The following is a 20,344-nucleotide window of genomic DNA, read 5'->3' on the forward strand; positions in this document are numbered from 1 at the left end:
AGTCTGAGTTAGTCATATCGAGTGGATATCTGACACATTTACAGTCTTTTTAGCATCAAATTCCCTCTTTGTGTTTCCTCAGACAGTGTTTCCCTGTTGAGCTGCGGTGGAAGTATAGTAACAAAAAGACTGTAACGTTGAAAGATATCTACTTGAAGCTTCATATTAGCTTCAGATAAACTTTAAATACATTTTTGCACAAAAGGAGGACTGCGGATTTTGTCCCCTGTCTTCTAATGGTCAGTATGAACAGGAGGAATGATTACAGCAAGAAAAATCTATTTTTAAACTCTTTTTTTCTTTCATATTTATTTAAATAAATCCTTGTATGTATACACTGTAGGCTCTATTGCTCCAGCTTATGTACATGCACCTCTTGGTTATGAGAGCTCCAAGTCAATTATGAGTGAGAGGGGTGGGGTGAGGTCATACTGGAGAGAAAAAAAAATGTAAAAATTGTTTGTGAAGCAATAACAGATGATGCTTGTTTGTACATGAATAAAAAAAAAGAAAAAAGAAAAAGAAAAGAAAGACCGATTCAATGTTCATTTGGGCACCTGACTGTTGTTTTAAGAAACACTTGACAAATTTTGAACCCGTCCTTTAAATCTTAATCATGAATCCTGTTTGGCTATAAAACAGAAAAAAAAGCACATTCCACTGAAGAAATTCACTACAATTTTTATACTGAGTGCATGAATTCTACTTCTCTGAGTTCTTCTGTCATCTGTCAATCCTTCCTTTTCATATTTATTACAGTCTATAATTACAACTCTATGGACTCATCTATCTGACAATGATCACATAGAGCAGTTGGATGCCTAACAGTACTCTTTAGTGTGCTGTTGAAGTTACTGCCACTTTCCTATTGAGTTCCTCTAAACTATGCTCTTGAACCTTGTCTCACTCATCTATCCACCCGACACCTGCTCCATTCGTCTCACATTTCATTGAGTGCTTGATGTCAGTCATGAAAATGTAAATTAATGACTGAAAGACTAATGAAATAAAGTAATAAATACATATGGAACTAGGAATTTTTATAGTTTTGCAACAACTATGTGATATATAAATCCTATGGACATAAAATAGTTTTAAGGGTTGCTCCAAACCGCTTTTAAAATTAAATTAAGACTTCTCTTTAAATCTTAGAAAACGACCATCATGATAATATGTAATGTGTAATATAAAAGTGCCTTCAGATTATATAAACATGTGGCAATGTATATTGCACAATGGACCTTTTTTTTCTAAATATTTTGAAAAGAGACACTTAGTGTTTTATTTTATTACTTCATTTAAACTGTTTGCTTTTATTGATTTCGTACTTTTCCTTTACACCTTATTGGATAATTTAATGTTGCAATAGAAAAGATAAATAAATAAATAAATAAATTAATTAATAAATGATGTCACACGAGCGACGATAAAGGTTTGCTGGGTGTTAGGCACCGGCTCGTGCGGGTGAGCGAGTATTCCATATCTCTGACCGTCCTGTAGACACAGTATGTTCACGCTCCTCTCCAGGTCGAGAAAACAAACGCACCCGTAGCATGCTGCGTTTGCGTGGCGCTTTTTGATTACGTCCGTGAATTGGGGACGCGGTTCCGTGTGGCTGGAGCAGTCGGGGAAAGGTTTAAACTTTGCTACTAGACAGTTGAGCAGTTTCTGGCATTTCTTCCACGCCATGTCCTCCACTCTGAAGGTCCACAGTGAGCTGAAAGCCCAGGTGAGAGCGTGTGAGCTGCTGTGTGATGGACTGTCAGCTGCACCTCGCTGTGTCTGTGACTCTCATCTTCTCATCTTTAGCTCACACTTCTATTTTCATAACTCCTCTCACCTCATGTGAGCTGTTCGCTCAGCTCCAGCAATGTATTCACACAGTTTAATACTAGAACATTTTAAAGCAAATTTTTTAAAATGTGAGCTGGTCTCAATTTGAACTGGTATTAAACGCAGTCAGACCAACTTTATGTGTGTAACTCTTTGGTAACACTTAAAATTTAGCATTTATAAGCAGTAGAGCTGCAACGATTAGTCGATTAATCGATTAGTCAATCAACAGAACAAAAAATTATAATGATATTAATAATAAAATTTAAAAAATTAAGCGTCAACTATTTTGATGATAGATTCATCATTTTGATTAGGATTGTTTTTGAAAAAATGCTAAAATTCAGTTCCAGTGTCTCAAATGTGAATATTTTGTGGTTTCTTTAGTCATCTATGACAGTAAACTGAATATTTTTGGGTTGTGGACTGTTTATTGAGACAAACAAGACATTTTACGCTGCAAGTTGGGCTTTGAGAAACGTTTATTGACATTTTCACCATTTTCCCACATTTTCTATATCAAACAACTTATCTATTAATCAAGAAAATAATCAATAGATTAATCAATAATGAAAATAATTGTTAGTTGCAGCCCTAATAAGCAGTATAAAAATAGTTAATAACACACTGTAATGTAGTTATAAGCAGATGTAAGAACATTATAAGTGTTTATTAATGTACGGTATTTGTCAAAAAATGATACCTTCTCCTATGAAGACATATTATTACAACATATCAGCATTCATTATCTGTTTATACAGCAGCCAGGCGTGATAGTTGTTAAGTTATTGCTAAAGAAACATGTGCAAAAGGTTTTTTTTTCTGCTTGTTTTTGAGCGCACTAGAATTTTATTTATTTTTTGCTTTTGTCTCTGTATGGCCTCCATACTGACACAGACAACTGTGTAATTTCATCATTGTTTTCTTAAATTTCTTCTTCTATTTATTTATATGTTTAGTGTTACATATTAACTTATCTTACATGTCTTTTTATGGTCATTTATTTATCATTTATAAGTAAAAAAACAAACATATATATACATTTTAAAAATTTATTTTAATTATATTTTATTGTGTATGTATTATTTAGTATACATAGGCTATATACTTTTTTGTGCTGTGTGTGTGTAAGTATTTTCTGCTCTTTTGACATTTGTAGAATTATAAAGTTTATTTAAAAAAGGAGCATACCCCATATTATATCATGTATTTTGAATCACAGTGAATGAAAACATAAAAAAGAAGCAGATGAGCACTGGAACTCCTCAAATGAAGTAGAGCTGCAATGATTAGTCGATTAAGACATTTTGTTGTTTTGATAATTAATTAAACACTTAGTCATTTTTCCAGAAAAAAGGGCCCAAATTCTCTGATTCCAGCTCCTCAAAAGTGAATATTTTCTGGTGTTCTTAGTCTTCTGTGATAGTAAACTGGATATTTTTGGCTTTGGGACTTCTAGTCAGAGGAAATAAGACATTTTAGGACGTCATCTTGGGCCTTTGGAAACTGTGATGAATGCCTAACTGATTAATCAAGAAAATAATTGACAGATTATTCAATAAGGAAAATAATTGTCAGCCCTAAAGTGAGGAGCATATGGACAAAAAAATGTGTGATTTTGAGATCAAATTTCTGTAGGCATTCTGCTGACTAGAAGTAACCCAATTTGGAAACATAGGTAGTGTGTGACAGTGTTGGTGAATTATTAATGAATGAAAGAGGTCGTCTAAATGCCCGTCAATCTGTTCACAGGTGGAGACATTCAGGGCGCAGATCACCAGTGAGGTGAGTGTCTTAAACGATACAGCCAAGCCAACATATTTATTTGTCTTTGTTTTTGTTTTTTAATTTTCTCTCTGCTTTGGTTCAGTTTGTGCTACATGTTAGTGTTGTAACATGCGTTGACTGTTGTTCTATCATGTAATGATCTCTTCTGTTCGCCACTGCAGGCTGAGCACCTGGTCGCCAGTGTTTTCCCTCAAAAACTTCTGGAGTTGGATAACTTTCTCAAGGTAAGTGACCATCAGGACTCATTTCACAATTCAAATACATTAAAGAAAAGGTTCAACATTTTGGGAAATACGTTCGGTCACATTCGGGACAAGAGTTAGATGAGGTAGGTGGATTTTGTTTTCTTGGGACAGAGCCAGGCTAGCTGTCTCCCTCTGTTTCCAGTCTTTATGCTAAGCTAAGCTAAGCTAAGCTAAGCTAAGCTAACCAACTGCTGTCTCCAGTTTCATATCAATCTTCTCATCTAACTCTCTACCAGTAAGCAAAGAAGTGTATTCCTATTCCTTTAAGTAAAAGCCTTTGAACATGAATTATAATAATTAATTATTTTCCTCATAAAAACATTTTTATTTATTTGTTTTTAGATATTTATATTATTTAAGTAGCTGTTTCAAATGTGTTCGTATGCATTTTCAGGGCTATGTAATATAAGTATTTTTTTTTTTTTCTGTGGTGTTGTTTTTTGCGCACAAGTTTATTTTCAACCTCTTCAATGTGGTCTGTATCCAGGAGCCGATTCTCAATGTGACTGACCTGAAAGAAATCCATTCAGAGATCAAGTTCAAAGTCCCAGAGCCAATTCTCTTCACCAACAGTCATGATGGTCTGGACACGGTGAGTCCACAGTGTGTTCTGTCGGGTGTAGATCAGTGATCATCTAACATCCAGACAACACTACAACAGTGAGTTCTTGTCTGCCAGCAGTGCAGTCATGGATTGGGCAACATCAGCCATTGCACGGGGGGGCAAAGCTGATTTCTTTGATGAAAACTGTTGACTTCTCACACTTGTTAATGAGCTTTTTCCAAAATGAAAAAGGAAAAAACTAAAGTCACTTGGTGTTTACTTGTCAGACGAAGGCCACAAGTGTGGAATTTTGGTCAAGCTCAACTGAATAAAAAGAAATCTTTAAAAATGAAAACTGTGACAGAATGTATACAGCTTTCATCAATAATGCACAGAATGATCGACTCTGTTCAAACAGTCAGTCAGTTTTTAATGACTTCTGTATTTACTGAGTCAGTCTGCTCTATTACTGCAGAGCACAGTGACACTGTTGCAGTCTGATATAAACCGTGCTTTTTCTGATAACTTCTGAATAGCAGATAATAACACCTTGTAACCATGGTAACTGTACACAACAAAGATGGCGACAACTGCAGCCTTAGAATAATTTGACAACCTCAAAAATTAAAAACGCAGGCTGAAAATGAGAATAAAATGTCACTTAAGAAAGCGTTCGTTGATGAAACTCGAGGAAAACTAACAATAATAAAATGAATGAAATGTGACTTCAACTCATACATTTTCTCAGAAGACTAAAACTAAATCCGGTGACAATATGAACAATGCTGAGAGTTTGATTTATTTAGAACTGGTTCTTATGACGTGTTGTCCGACGGCGTCAGAAATCAAATGTGTTTACAGTTGTTCTTAACGGCTTCATCTAAATGTAGTGTGAAAAGCCGACCGCGACAGGGAGGGGAGGGGGACGGTCTTCTCCAGGAGACAGTCTCTCCTGGGAGGCAGTCATAGTGTTGCAATTGGTTGCTGACATGAAAAGTGATGCTAATCATTGTGTCATGGAAGAAAAATGAGAGCTCGAGAGAGAGAGAGAGAGAGAGAGAGAGAGAAGTTGAAACCCTGACTCCTTTCTCACAGCTGACCAATCACTGCGTGAAGTAGGTTTGAATGTCCGCTTGTCTGTTTTGGAAATTTACAGAAATGGCCGTGCACAGCCCCCTATTATCCACAGGGGGGGTTTAATGGGCATTTCCACTGTCCAACAAGGATGTCTGAAGGAGTACTCGACCACCTTTACAGTCCAGTATTGTTGTATTTTTAGGTTGAGTGAGCGTATGGGTGTGAATGTATGTGAAAATTATTCAGAAATGACAATGTATGAGTTATAATGGAAATAAACAATATTAGATAGAATAGTAGAACTATAATATGCTGTGCAATAACATGTTCACCACACAAGGAAAATTATATCACTAATCATAAAATGGCAGCACACTTAACAGCTAATAATAGTACCAGGAATGACAGAAATGGTAATAACAGAAATAGGGATTGTATAATCTGTAAATGAGAAAATAAACACTGCAGTGACAGGCAGTGGTCTCAGATTAAACCTGCTCCCAAGGAGAGCAGTGCCACCTTGTGGTGAAAACAGAACAAGACAGCCTGCACTCTCAAGAATTATTATAGGATATTGCAGAAAATAGCATAGAACACATTTGCTTCAGAAGTATAAAACACACAATGGTAATTGTTACAGTGATGCATGAAATGATGTCTGTAGGTGTAGCTGAACACTGACTTACTGCCATACTGTACCAGTGAGAACATGTGAGTTATGCAACATGACACAGTTTTAATCATGAGTTGAGCTGGTGATTAATACAAAACATACAGACTCCACAGAAAAACAGGCAAACAGGATGTTCTTACTAAGTCATCAGACATGTACACCAGTAAAACAGGAGCTACACTCACATACTGTAACTGGGATGTAAACTAAGACACACATTTACATTATTCTAGGAGTCCACTTACCCACTGACTTACTAGCCAATACAGACTATCCCATGGAGAGTAAAAGAATACAACTGTTATTTATTTGGGCCTATTACATAATCACAATGCATTATGGGTTGATATTTGAATGTAGCAGGCGAGTGTTACAGCAGTTAAGATGTTAGCAGATACCAGCATCAACAGAGACTCTTATGCTTACAGAGAGACAGTTAACGGTTGATGTGATCGCTCCAGCAGCACCTGCATTCCTGCCCTCATGCTGGGAAGTGTCATGTGAATAAATGAGAATGTAGCAGAGATATGCAACCTTGTTATTTTCAGGCTCAAAGTAATTACCTTTAAACTGAACGGCTCATTTACTCTCACACTGTCATCAAAAGTGTTGCAGGGTTCTCAGCTACACTCAGTGCACCTCGCCCCCGATAGCAGTCAGCAGCAGTGTGGTTTCCTGTGTCACAACCTAAATTGTGACTTAAAAGGATGTTAAGATGAAACCAAAAACTAACAAATGTTGGAATATATGTATTTTCCTGTTTTTGCCTCAGATGTCTCTCATTAAGTATGTCAGTAGACATTGTTCATGTTCCTGTTTTTACCCTGATTAATTTCCTGTTTATGCAGTGTTGACTGATCTTTGTATTTATCAAGTACCTCAAAGTATGAGATCAAGCCGAAGATTCTTAGAGTGACGCATATTTGGTCTTAATTTTAGACCTAGGAGTAAAAGCATTTAATCAACTTTATTGACGTAGGAAATCACTCCTATCTGTGCTGACAGGTGAGGATGTCATTAATTCTGCAGGTATTCAGTCATAAACCAAAGTACTGGACAAATAGGACAAACATTTTGACCTGATGAAAAGTCAGAGACCACCAAGATTATTACAATTCATCCTGACAATTCATCCATCCAGTAGTCTTGGAACCAAAGCGGTCAACCTCATGGTGGCTCTGAGTAAAAACAATGAAACATCTTCCTCTGTTTGTGCACTGCAGAATACCAAGAAGAGGAAACTAGAAGATGGAGTGGCTGATGAGAACTGGCAAGGTAAAAATAAAAACCAAATTTCAAAAGATTCTCTTCTGTATGCTCCCAAATCATGATAATAAATTAATTTTTGTATTTATTTCTGCTAATAAGTCTTAAGTGCTCTTTTTTCCCTTTGTTTCATGGTATACAGTATATAATCATACTAGCCAACTCTAGACCAGTGAGAGCCCAGTGAATGTTGTGTTCATCCACACATCATGTTAATATTTGAGCTGTCAATCATCGATTGTAACACCTGCTTGAAATGATGAAGCAAATGTCTTATGCGCCTTTACTGAATACGCAAAAAACCTGTCTCTGCCAGGTTTGGGACCAGCCCCAAACCTGCTGCACACTGCTGCTTTTTATTGATCCAAATCATGCAGCAGAGAGTGAGAAGCTCAGAGCAGCCTCAACATTACTCTTTGATGAGAGGGAGAGTTTGTGACTGTGAGCTGTCTGTGTTTGGTTCCAGGGGGAACCAAAACTCTGGTGATGCCAGAGGGGATGATGAAATGTAACACCAAGCTGATGGACCTGATTGAACGAGTCAAACCGGAGATCAGGACACTGATTGAAAAGTGTAACACTGTAAGTCTTTCTTTACACACACACACACACACACACACACACACACACACACACACACACACAGTCCAGGGAAAGTATTAATCTACTACCCCAACTATTTTGACAATCGATTAATTGTTTTGAGTCATTCTTTAAGAAAAAATAAATACATTTTCTCTCCTTCAGCTTCTTAAATATGAATATTTTCTGATATATTTAGTGTTCTGTGATAGTAAATGGAATATCTTTGAGTTGTGGACTGTTGGTCAGGACAAAACAAGACATTTGAGTAGGGCTGCAACTAATGATTATTTTCGTTATCGATTAATCTGTCAGTTATATTCTCGATTAATAGATTAGTCTTTGGTCCATTAACTCAGAAAATGGTAAAGAAACCAGAAAATATTCACATTTGAGGAGTTGGAATCAGAGATTTTAGAAATTTTCTTCCTAAGAAATGACTCAAAACAGTTAATAGTTGACAACTTATTGATTAATTATTGTATTTCTACATTTGAGGATATACCTTGGACTTTGGGAAACGGTGATCGACATTTTTCACCATTTTCAGACATTTCATAGATCAAACGACTAATCAGTCAACTGAGAAAATAATTGACTGATGATGCAGGATGACATCACCAAAACCGTCTAATGAATGACTTACCTGTCAGTCCATATGATTCATGTTTACAGCTCTTACAGCCATTTACTATTAAACATACTTAAGACCCTGACATTAATATGTCTCTACACTTCGTCAGGTTAAGATGTGGGTCCAGCTGCTCATCCCAAGAATTGAAGATGGAAACAACTTTGGAGTCTCCATACAGGTCAGTCTTCAGACCAAAGCACCCCGTCTGGAGCAATGGTTAGAGATATTTCAACAAGACTAACTATTTCAACTAAACTTTATGCTATATTGCTAAACATACAATATAATGTATTATAAATCAAAGAACCACTGAGGCTTAGATTCCCAATAAACCACATTTCAAGGGAGGTAGAGTTATTCAACAAATTTCAAAATAAAAACTGGCCCCATTTTGATCTATTTAAGTACAGTTCTGAGGTCCTTGTACTTGAATATTTCCATTTTATACTTTATACTTCTACTCCAGAAATACATACATTACATACACTACATTATTTAACAGCTGTATTAAGCTAACTTTCAGGATAAGACTTTAGTTGTAAAACATATCATGAGTTTGTGAAATATGAATAGTGAATAGGTATGAATATTTATATATGAATATAAGTAGCTATAGGTTAAATAATATACCTAGCAGCTTTATCTTGACAACATTAAAATGCAACTTAGACATTAATTCTTCAGCAGTAATACTCAAATATATGATAAATGTAACACTCTAAATGGCACCTAGTGGTTACATTTGATACTTGAAGTACATTTTGTTGTTAGTACTTTTAATTTACATTTTGTTGTAATGTACTTTTACTTAGGACAATTTTGAATGCAAGACTTTTACTTGTAATGGAGTATGTAATGAAATAAGTATGATATTGATACTTTACTTTAGTAAAAGTTCCCAATATTTTTGGCACTTTGGCACAGTATGGTATCTGTGTTCTCACACACACACACACACACGTACACACACGTCATCAGCTTTGCTCTTGTTAATAGGAGACATGTTCTGAAAGCATTTAACAGTTATTTTTTTGCTCCTTGCAGGTTCAGGTCAAATTTGATCTGCTTTTACATTTGAGTGTACTAAAAACACACTAAACACCTTTCTTTAGGCCTGAAATCTTATGACTTTTTCCTGAAGTGATCCAGAATATACCAAAATGAAAATATTTCACAACTTTTTTTTTTTTTTTTTGTGCAGCTGATACACATTTTTGTACAAACTGTAGAGAGAGTTCTGGGTTCAGTGAGACCCGTATTTATTTAAAAATCACCTTTCAAAATGTTATTCATTGAAATCATGATGGCTTATGAATATTTTTTCTACATAACAGGTAGTGTAACACCTAAAGAATACACTCTCTGCAAGCTTCATTAAGGATTAATCACCCATTTATTAACGACTGAGGTATTTATGAATGAAAAATAGATTTGTGGTGCAGAAATTTGGTATAGAGACTAATTATGAGCAGATACTTTGAAGGGTCAGAATATGAACAGTATATAAGGGTTAAAGAAGACTATAGAAGATCAGTATGTTATATGAAGCTAATAGCAGTAACCACAACATAGTTGCACATTAAAAAAAAAATCATCATCATGTAAAGAAAAGGTTCAGATATATGAGGATATAATATAGATAGCAGCATCGACTGCATAGAAACGTATCAGTATTTTAGTTCTGACCAGTCAGGAAACAGTAGAAATGTAAGACTGCTCCTCAGTACACGTTTCTACTCACCTGACTAGCATGTTAATCATGCAGGACCATTTTATGATTATTATTAAAATGAAAGGGAGTAGAAGGTGTTTTTTGTGTTAAAACGTTGCTAGTTGAACTACTAAACAGTGTCCATCATGTGTGAAGAGATCTCTGTTTTCTGTTCCATGATGTGGGTTTTCAGCATGTGGTTCTGTTTGTCTCTATAGGAAGAGACAGTGGCAGAGCTGAGGACGGTGGAGTCAGAGGCTGCGTCTTACTTGGACCAGATCTCCAGATATTACATCACCAGAGCCAAACTTGTCTCCAAAATCATCAAGTACCCTCATGTGGTGGGTAGTGTGTGTGTGTGTATTAGCAGAGGTAGCTCCTCTGTGAGAAAACATGCTTGGTTTCATTGATGATTAACCATCTGTGTCAATCTTCCCTCTCCACTCTGCAGGAGGACTACAGGAGGACCGTATCAGAGATTGATGAAAAGGAGTACATCAGTTTGAAGATCATTGTGTCAGAGCTCAGGAATCAATATGTGAGTGTTGTATAGAAATAATGCATAGCTTATATCTTGGTACTTTTAGAACCTGAACTCAAAAGTTCCACTTGAAAAACTTTGGTCGTGTGTAGAGCTGCAATGATTAAGTGATTAATTGCCAACTATTTGGATAATCGGTTCATTGTTTTGAGTCATTATTGAAGAAAAAAAGTCAAAATTCTCTGATTCCGGCTTGTCAATATTTTCCGGTTTCTTTAGTCCTGTATGACAGTAAACTGAATATCTGAATGTCATCTTGGGCTTTTTTTTCACTGTTTTCTGACATTTTATGGACCAAATAACTAATCAATTAATTGAGAAAATAATCGGCAGATGAACCGATAATGAAAATAATCTTTAGTTGCAGCTCTAGTTGTGTGACATTATAATTGTAGCCCATTTAGCTTATGCACTTCAGAAGAGCTCAAAGAGTCTCCATCATCCATCATTTAACTGATTTTTTTTTTTTTTTTTTTTTTTTTTTTTGGCAAGCTCTATATTGAGATTTCACTAAAATATTTTGGTAATGACACAGTACTCCAGAGATCAGACATGAGGACATTTCAGTCACTCAGTGGTTTATTATGTCCTTACAGGAAGAATGTTTAAAACACAAACTCACGAAATGGTCAGAAAAAAGTTAGTCAGGTGTGTGCAAAATTTCATCTGACTTGGAAGGGTCTTTTTCATTAAAGTCACTGCAAAACATGTCAAATCAAGAGGATGCAGCAGTAGAAGTGCACTGTGCTGCCACTGGTGGCATTAAGATATATCACAGCAGTACCACTAAATAAAACCAGGAATGCACCAGTTTGAGCCATCATATCTGTATCGGCCCTGATACTAAGCTTAGTGAGCTCATCAGCCTATATGAGGCTATAGCTTCACCAACACATTGCCAGATGTTTCACATAAAATTCAGTCTGATTCGCTTTTTGCCGCAATCACGTGGAATCACCCATATTTCTCACATCACACGTGATGGATTTAACTGTTAATGCTTCTTGCAATGCATGGTTTCATCTTCAAACAACCTCATCAAGAGAAACCAGAAACAGGTGAAAATAAGAGAGAGCAGAGGCTGAAATATTCTCTAGTTGAAGATGTAACTCTTTGTAGGCATTTCCTGCACTCCCTTTCTGTGTTGCTTGTTTGTCACTCAGCTTTCCGAGTTTTCCAAAGTTGATTGTTGTCTATTTCGGAATCTCCCTGCCTTCTATCGGCGTTTGGGTCCTATCAAGCAGTCCTATCAGAGAGCTGAATAATAATGAAGCTCCCAAACTCTGGCAGTCAGCAACTTCACAAACCTTTTAATTCTAAATGGTAAATTCAGATGTAAGCTTATTTTTTTTAGACAGCACAGTGCTAATCATAACATTTCTGTTGCTTTTAGGTGACTCTTCATGATATGATCCTGAAGAACATTGAGAAGATTAAGAAACCCAGGAGCTGCAACTCTGAAGCTCTTTATTAACCCCCCCCCCCCAACAGACACACACACACACAAATATACACATACACATTCAAACACAAAATGTCAAAAAGTACTGACAGTGTGCTCACATTCAGTATTGAATACTTTGACATGAATGGTCTGAACTTTCTGGTGCTCACTCTCCTATATGTAAACCCACCCCCCCCCCCCCCCCCCCCACCCCCACCGTCTCTGACACGTAACTTTCAGTTTTGGCTCTCCAGTGCTCTGGGATCTGACCTCAGACTCTTTTCTCATTAATATGTGGAGAGAAGTCTGCTGGTAAAAAGACCACCTACATCTTCTGTCTCTCATCTGCTGGTCTGCTGGGACAGAAGCTCAGGAGTCTCCTGCTGCTTTCTTTTCCTGTCTGCTTTATCTGGAGTCTTGGTCTTCTGGATGCTGTGACCCACAATTGTTTTTTCATCTGTCTGACCCCTGTCCCCCCACCCCCCCCCACCCAGGGAATGTGCCTTTGTTTATTTTTTGGCCCCTGGGAGTTTTGGGACACACCACAGGTGTAGGGGAAACAAGGGATTTTCAAAACGCAACTCCACCCAGTCCTCCCCCAGTTGGCCTTAAACTCCAGTATTTCTGAAAAAGGATCCAGATAGTACCCCCTGAGAAAACAGCTGTAGTATTGCGATTAGCCTGATCTACAGAGATTTGACTGCACAGTTTATCAAGACAGAGCTTCATTTCTCATGGAGGATTCTTAAAATGAAGATTCATCTTTTCTTCTCTTTTTATTTGTCTTGTGCTTATTGTATCTTTGCTGATACTTGGAGATGTAGTTGCACCCTGAGGAGAAACCTTTTTGCCTGCCCTCCGACAGCAGGGAGGCGTGATGCAGAACATCTTGTGCAGGTGGAATGCTTAAGGACACAGTGCATGATGACACTCAAGTCCAGAGACATTGAATGTGGGACTCTGCTGCTGTAAACACTGTGCCACACAGCTGTCTGTAGCTATGGACGGTATCATAGAGGATTTGGACTAAACTAAAACTTGCTGGATGTCTGTCTCTAGTGATCAAGCAGGCTTGAACTGGAGCTCAAAACAATGTGGGACTGGGATCATGTAATGAAATGTAATCTGACCTTTTTTTTTTTTTTTTTTTAAATATAGACACTTATGTTTCCATAGGTTTCATGTGGCTGTTTTATTTTTAAGTTTTTAAAGTTAATGAAGTGCTAAACAAACAGACCTCTGTGCATGCATGTCACTTCAAACAAAATCAGGTTGGAACAAATTTGAACCAACATGTAATTAATTCGAATAAATTGGAAAGCTTCTACACTTTGTGCCTCAGTATACAGGTAAAATTTGCCAGGTGAAAACTGACTGTGATGCCTCCATTGCCTCTTTTGAGTGACAAGCTAACTTTACAAGGCTGCAAACAGACTGTGCTGTAAGGCACAGCCTATTTCATTTACATAAAAAATATTTTTTTCCCATTTTTTCATTTGTTTGAACAGTATTTTAAATAAAAAGTGAGTGTCTTAATGCATGCGTGTGTATGATAGTTTCCCACAGGCCATGTTTTATTTCTGAAGAGCTGTTTTTTTGACTTGTTACTGATGTCTCTGTAGACGAACCCAACGACAAATTTTCAGTCGCTAATAGATTTGTTTAGTAATATTCTTTTTTTTTTGTTCCCACATTCAGTTGACTGTTACTCAATTGATACATTTTTTCTCAAACTTGCAGCTCCTCAGTCAAATCTGAACACACAGACATCATAACTGACCGTGCTTACTGGAAATTATTCTTTCCAGTGATTTAGTATCTGATGTCCATTGTGGATAAACAAATCTATAAGTCTAATCTATAAGTCTGATTAGAAATCACAGAAAAAGGTGCTCCTCATAACTTAAAGATCCCCTCCAGACATGCTTTAAGACATACAAAAATACTCTGCTTAGAATAATAATTTGTTTCTAATGTGGTGTTTCCACAAAAAAGTTCAATAACCTAGTTAGGAATTTGTAAAATGACATCTCCTCTGTCTCCCTCATTAAAGATTCAGAACATATGAATATGCAAATATTTTTCATTTCAGAAGTTTAACTTTTGGACACAAGATGTCTCCTACTTCACTGAAAAGTCCATTCTCAGTGTGTGTGCTTCAAGTTTCCACATCACACTTATGTAAGCTGCATACTGGACCAGAATCAGCTTCCACACTAGTTGTGATGACACAAATCATGCTCGTAGGCTCTTTAACTTAGATTTTCAGTGAGCACAGAAAAACTTAGCACATACACCATTTTGCACAGTGAAGCTCAAATATCCAACTGAAGTAAAAAGAAGAAAAAAATATTTTTGAGTGGAGGGTGACTTAAAGCCTTGCCTCATAATAATCAAATTGAGACTTTTTCTTCAGTATCAAAGTAAGTACATCCATGGCTACACTGCAAACATGAACTGCTAGTATATAATGCAGTGTGACTTCATGGTGAAAATTCGCCAAAATGTGCACACATATCTGCTAAAAAAATATGGAGTTGTGGATCATTTTAACCACTAAGTTAATCCTGAATAACATGGACACGATCAATCGTTTCTACCAGATTTATTGTGCAGCGCAGGATAAAATTTGATTGGTACAAGCGTTAGTTTTAAGTTAGTTTTAGTGTTAGTAAACAGGAGAATGACAAACTGGAGTTAGGGACCGTCTTTAAGTTTGTGCAAAATGTCCCAATAGAGCTTTTCAGATTTCTGTTGTTATTTTTCTCATTTTTTATTATGGACACTTCAGATAAACTTTATTTTCATCTGGGTCTCCTCTGTTTTTTTTCTTTTTTTAAACCCTGAAGTATTGCCCGATGAATTATTCTAGCTTATATTCACCCAACATATCTCTACCCAGATCACACAGTTTAGACTTTGATGAACTGTGGTCAGTGTGGTTTCCTAACATACTTTTCTCATTACAGCAATTCATCTTGATTATCACAAACCCTATCAGCAAAACCAGCCAACTTCCACACGTCACAAGATCTGAAAAAATTTAAAGCCAACATGTACTTGGCAGGAAGTTCATTTACTTTACCAGGGCAGGCCTCCAATGTATTAACACTGTGGTAACGCTTGCTGTGCTAGTGGCATTTTTGTAGAATTTATGTTAAGACAGGTCTGAAGATCAGGTGAAAACACTCAGGCCACTGGGGCTCCATTCCAATTTGATTACCTTTTGCATTTTAATAATGCTTTGGTTACATAATATGTACCAATCCAGCAGGTATTGTGACGACATCTGGAAATCTTCACTGTTGTATAGTGTATTTTTGCATTGTGCTGTGGGCAGGTAAAAGTCTATTGCCCTTTTTTTTTATGACATGCAATCAGTTTTTTAGGATAAGGATCATAAATTAGATCATTATTAAAGTTCTTATATAACTTATCACACCTAAATAACCTACATCTGTTTAATTCATCTTTACCCACCTCATTGTGTAACAGAGTCACAGACTTGAGGTAAATGTTGCTCATGACAATGTTAACGTGCTGGTGTCAAGCAGTAAATATGTATTATGGCCGCTGTCTTTGTTAAGTGTGTAAGCATGATCATTTTTGTAATCAACACTAAACATAAAGTACAGCTGAGGCTGATGGGAATGTCAATAGCTTTGAAGGTATTCGGTCGTAAACCCAAGTTTTTGGACAAACTGAAATTTTGAGCGGATGGTGGGTCTGGATGAAAATCCGGTGATCACCAAATATATTACAGTTCATCCTGAGTGGAGCATGAATGTCTGCACTAAATTTCATTGCAGTCTTTTGCAATCCTGTGATATTTTACACAAAAATGAACCTCATGGTGGAGTTGAGGAAAAGTTAGAGGATCACTTAAGTAATTTGGATACATTGTCTGCAAACTATGAATGATATGGACCAAATTTTCATCTTTGTTGCGATGGCGGTGATGGTGGCAAGTCAGGACCAGTCATCACCACAGTTTTTAGGAATCATCCTCTGAAGACCTTGAATATCTTTAACAGAGTTCATGGCAATCCATCTTATACTTGTCTAGACATTTCTATTAAAACCACAAATGTCAACCTGCTGGTGATGTTTGATGAAAAGTCAAGGAACCACTAAACTCATCATGATTCATCCTCTGTTGACCTTGATATCTGTACAAATTTCATGGCAATTTGTTTAATACTTGTTGAGATATTTCAGTCTTGAACAAAGTGGTGAACCGATGAGACTAACATTTCCCTTTCCACTTGTAAATCTAGTTTGATGTCAGTGCCTTTCTAAAAGCCGTAAAGTATGGCCTCTTGTAGCTTATTGTTTAAACATTCAGAAAATTAATTGGAAACAACTTCTTACACACATTCATTTGCCTGAATGCCAGGGTTCTTGCTACCTTTTTATGAATTGTCTCATATGTTTCAACTCCATCATTATTGCTCTTATCACCAGAAACACCTATCAGGTTGTAAAAGCAATGTTTGAAATCAGTGGCCTCACCTCTTCACACTGCCTTATTAAACTGCCACCATATCTTCTCAACTATACGTGTTGCCATCTTCTTACAGTTGTTGCCTTATTAATAGGTAACTGTCTCCTGATATACCCAACACACTCCAAAGTGCGGCAATTTATCTAATCAGTAATCACCACAACTCCATCATTATTGCACTTATCACAAGAAACACCTGTCAGGTTGTAAAAGCAGTCTCTGTGATGCCTCCATTGCCTCTTTTGAGTGACAAGCTAACTTTACAAGGCTGCAAACAGACTGTGCTGTAAGGCACAGCCTATTTAATTTTCATAAAAAAAAAATTTTTTCCCATTTTTTTCATTTGTTTGAACAGTATTTTAAATAAAAAGTGAGTGTCTTAATGCATGCGTGTGTATGATAGTTTCCCACAGGCCATGTTTTATTTCTGAAGAGCTGTTTTTTTGACTTGTTACTGATGTCTCTGTAGACGAACCCAATGACAAATTTTCAGTCGCTAATAGATTTGTTTAGTAATATTCTTTTTTTTTTGTTCCCACATTCAGTTGACTGTTACTCAATTGATACATTTTTTCTCAAACTTGCAGCTCCTCAGTCAAATCTGAACACACAGACATCATAACTGACCGTGCTTACTGGAAATTATTCTTTCCAGTGATTTAGTATCTGATGTCCATTGTGGATAAACAAATCTATAAGTCTAATCTATAAGTATGATTAGAAATCACAGAAAAAGGCGCTCCTCATAACTTAAAGATCCCCTCCAGACATGCTTTAAGACATACAAAAATACTCTGCTTAGAATAATAATTTGTTTCTAATGTGGTGTTTCCACAAAAAAGTTCAATAACCTAGTAAGGAATTTGTAAAATGACATCTCCTCTGTCTCCCTCATTAAAGATTCAGAACATATGAATATGCAAATATTTTTCATTTCAGAAGTTTAACTTTTGGACACAAGATGTCTCCTACTTCACTGAAAAGTCCATTCTCAGTGTGTGTGCTTCAAGTTTCCACATCACACTTATGTAAGCTGCATACTGGACCAGAATCATCATGCTCGTAGGCTCTTTGACTTAGATTTTCAGTGAGCACAGAAAAACTAAGCACATACACCATTTTGCACAGTGAAGCTCAAATATCCAACTGAAGTAACAAGAAGAAAAAAATATTTTTGAGTGGAGGGTGACTTAAAGCCTTGCCTCATAATAATCAAATTGAGACTTTTTCTTCAGTATCAAAGTAAGTACATCCATGGCTACACTGCAAACATGAACTGCTAGTATATAATGCAGTGTGACTTCATGGTGAAAATTCGCCAAAATGTGCACACATATCTGCTAAACAAATATGGAGTTGTGGACCATTTTAACCACTAAGTTAATCCTGAATAACTTGGACACGATCAATCGTTTCTACCAGATTTATTGTGCAGTGCAGGATAAACTTTGATTGGTACAAGCGTTAGTTTTAAGTTAGTTTTAGTGTTAGTAAACAGGAGAATGACAAACTGGAGTTAGGGACCGTCTTTAAGTTTGTGCAAAATGTCCCAATAGAGCTTTTCAGATTTCTGTTGTTATTTTTCTCATTTTTTATTATGGACACTTCAGATAAACTTTATTTTCATCTGAGTCTCCTCTGTTTTTTTTCTTTTTTTAAACCCTGAAGTATTGCCCGATGAATTATTCTAGCTTATATTCACCCAACATATCTCTACCCAGATCACACAGTTTAGACTTTGATGAACTGTGGTCAGTGTGGTTTCCTAACATACTTTTCTCATTACAGCAATTCATCTTGATTATCACAAACCCTATCAGCAAAACCAGCCAACTTCCACACGTCACAAGATCTGAAAAAATTTAAAGCCAACATGTACTTGGCAGGAAGTTCATTTACTTTACCAGGGCAGGCCTCCAATGTATTAACACTGTGGTAACGCTTGCTGTGCTAGTGGCATTTTTGTAGAATTTATGTTAAGACAGGTCTGAAGATCAGGTGAAAACACTCAGGCCACTGGGGCTCCATTCCAATTTGATTACCTTTTGCATTTTAATAATGCTTTGGTTACATAATATGTACCAATCCAGCAGGTATTGTGACGACATCTGGAAATCTTCACTGTTGTATAGTGTATTGTTGCATTGTGCTGTGGGCAGGTAAAAGTCTATTGCCCTTTTTTTTTATGACATGCAATCAGTTTTTTAGGATAAGGATCATAAATTAGATCATTATTAAAGTTCTTATATAACTTATCACACCTAAATAACCTACATCTGTTTAATTCATCTTTACCCACCTCATTGTGTAACAGAGTCACAGACTTGAGGTAAATGTTGCTCATGACAATGTTAACGTGCTGGTGTCAAGCAGTAAATATGTATTATGGCCGCTGTCTTTGTTAAGTGTGTAAGCATGATCATTTTTGTAATCAACACTAAACAAAAAGTACAGCTGAGGCTGATGGGAATGTCAATAGCTTTGAAGGTATTCGGTCGTAAACCCAAGTTTTTGGACAAACTGAAATTTTGAGCGGATGGTGGGTCTGGATGAAAATCCGGTGATCACCAAATATATTACAGTTCATCCTGAGTGGAGCATGAATGTCTGCACTAAATTTCATTGCAGTCTTTTGCAATCCTGTGATATTTTACACAAAAATGAACCTCATGGTGGAGTTGAGGAAAAGTTAGAGGATCACTTAAGTAATTTGGATACATTGTCTGCAAACTATGAATGATATGGACCAAATTTTCATCTTTGTTGCGATGGCGGTGATGGTGGCAAGTCAGGACCAGTCATCACCACAGTTTTTAGGAATCATCCTCTGAAGACCTTGAATATCTTTAACAGAGTTCATGGCAATCCATCTTATACTTGTCTAGACATTTCTATTAAAACCACAAATGTCAACCTGCTGGTGATGTTTGATGAAAAGTCAAGGAACCACTAAACTCATCATGATTCATCCTCTGTTGACCTTGATATCTGTACAAATTTCATGGCAATTTGTTTAATACTTGTTGAGATATTTCAGTCTTGAACAAAGTGGTGAACCGATGAGACTAACATTTCCCTTTCCACTTGTAAATCTAGTTTGATGTCAGTGCCTTTCTAAAAGCCGTAAAGTATGGCCTCTTGTAGCTTATTGTTTAAACATTCAGAAAATTAATTGGAAACAACTTCTTACACACATTCATTTGCCTGAATGCCAGGGTTCTTGCTACCTTTTTATGAATTGTCTCATATGTTTCAACTCCATCATTATTGCTCTTATCACCAGAAACACCTATCAGGTTGTAAAAGCAATGTTTGAAATCAGTGGCCTCACCTCTTCACACTGCCTTATTAAACTGCCACCATATCTTCTCAACTATACGTGTTGCCATCTTCTTACAGTTGTTGCCCTATTAATAGGTAACTGTCTCCTGATATACCCAACACACTCCAAAGTGCGGCAATTTATCTAATCAGTAATCACCACAACTCCATCATTATTGCA

At 36.6% G+C, this 20,344-nt stretch overlaps 1 protein-coding gene across 1 annotated transcript; it reads left to right on the forward strand.

Moving 5' to 3' along the window:
* Window positions 1–1,509: 1,509 nt before the first annotated feature.
* On the forward strand, window positions 1,510–13,878 carry LOC137167948 (proteasome activator complex subunit 3-like). Its single transcript, XM_067570307.1, has 10 exons — window positions 1,510–1,729; window positions 3,586–3,618; window positions 3,783–3,845; window positions 4,354–4,458; window positions 7,384–7,435; window positions 7,893–8,008; window positions 8,752–8,820; window positions 10,572–10,694; window positions 10,805–10,891; window positions 12,288–13,878. The coding sequence occupies exons 1-10, from the start codon at window positions 1,688–1,690 to the stop codon at window positions 12,366–12,368; spliced, it is 771 nt and encodes a 256-aa protein (XP_067426408.1). The 5' UTR covers window positions 1,510–1,687; the 3' UTR covers window positions 12,369–13,878.
* The last annotated feature ends 6,466 nt before the right edge of the window (window positions 13,879–20,344 follow it).

This window comes from Thunnus thynnus, chromosome 17 (assembly GCF_963924715.1).
Source record: "Thunnus thynnus chromosome 17, fThuThy2.1, whole genome shotgun sequence".
NCBI classification, from domain to species: Eukaryota; Metazoa; Chordata; class Actinopteri; order Scombriformes; family Scombridae; genus Thunnus; species Thunnus thynnus.

Bases quoted from the DNA above. Each gene is read 5' to 3' on its own strand.
- LOC137167948 (XM_067570307.1), top strand. From the start codon at position 1,688: ATGTCCTCCACTCTGAAGGTCCACAGTGAGCTGAAAGCCCAG. The intron at 4,459-7,383 runs GTGAGTCCACAG...TGTGCACTGCAG, and splicing joins GTCATGATGGTCTGGACACG to AATACCAAGAAGAGGAAACT. The intron at 7,436-7,892 runs GTAAAAATAAAA...GTTTGGTTCCAG, and splicing joins GGCTGATGAGAACTGGCAAG to GGGGAACCAAAACTCTGGTG.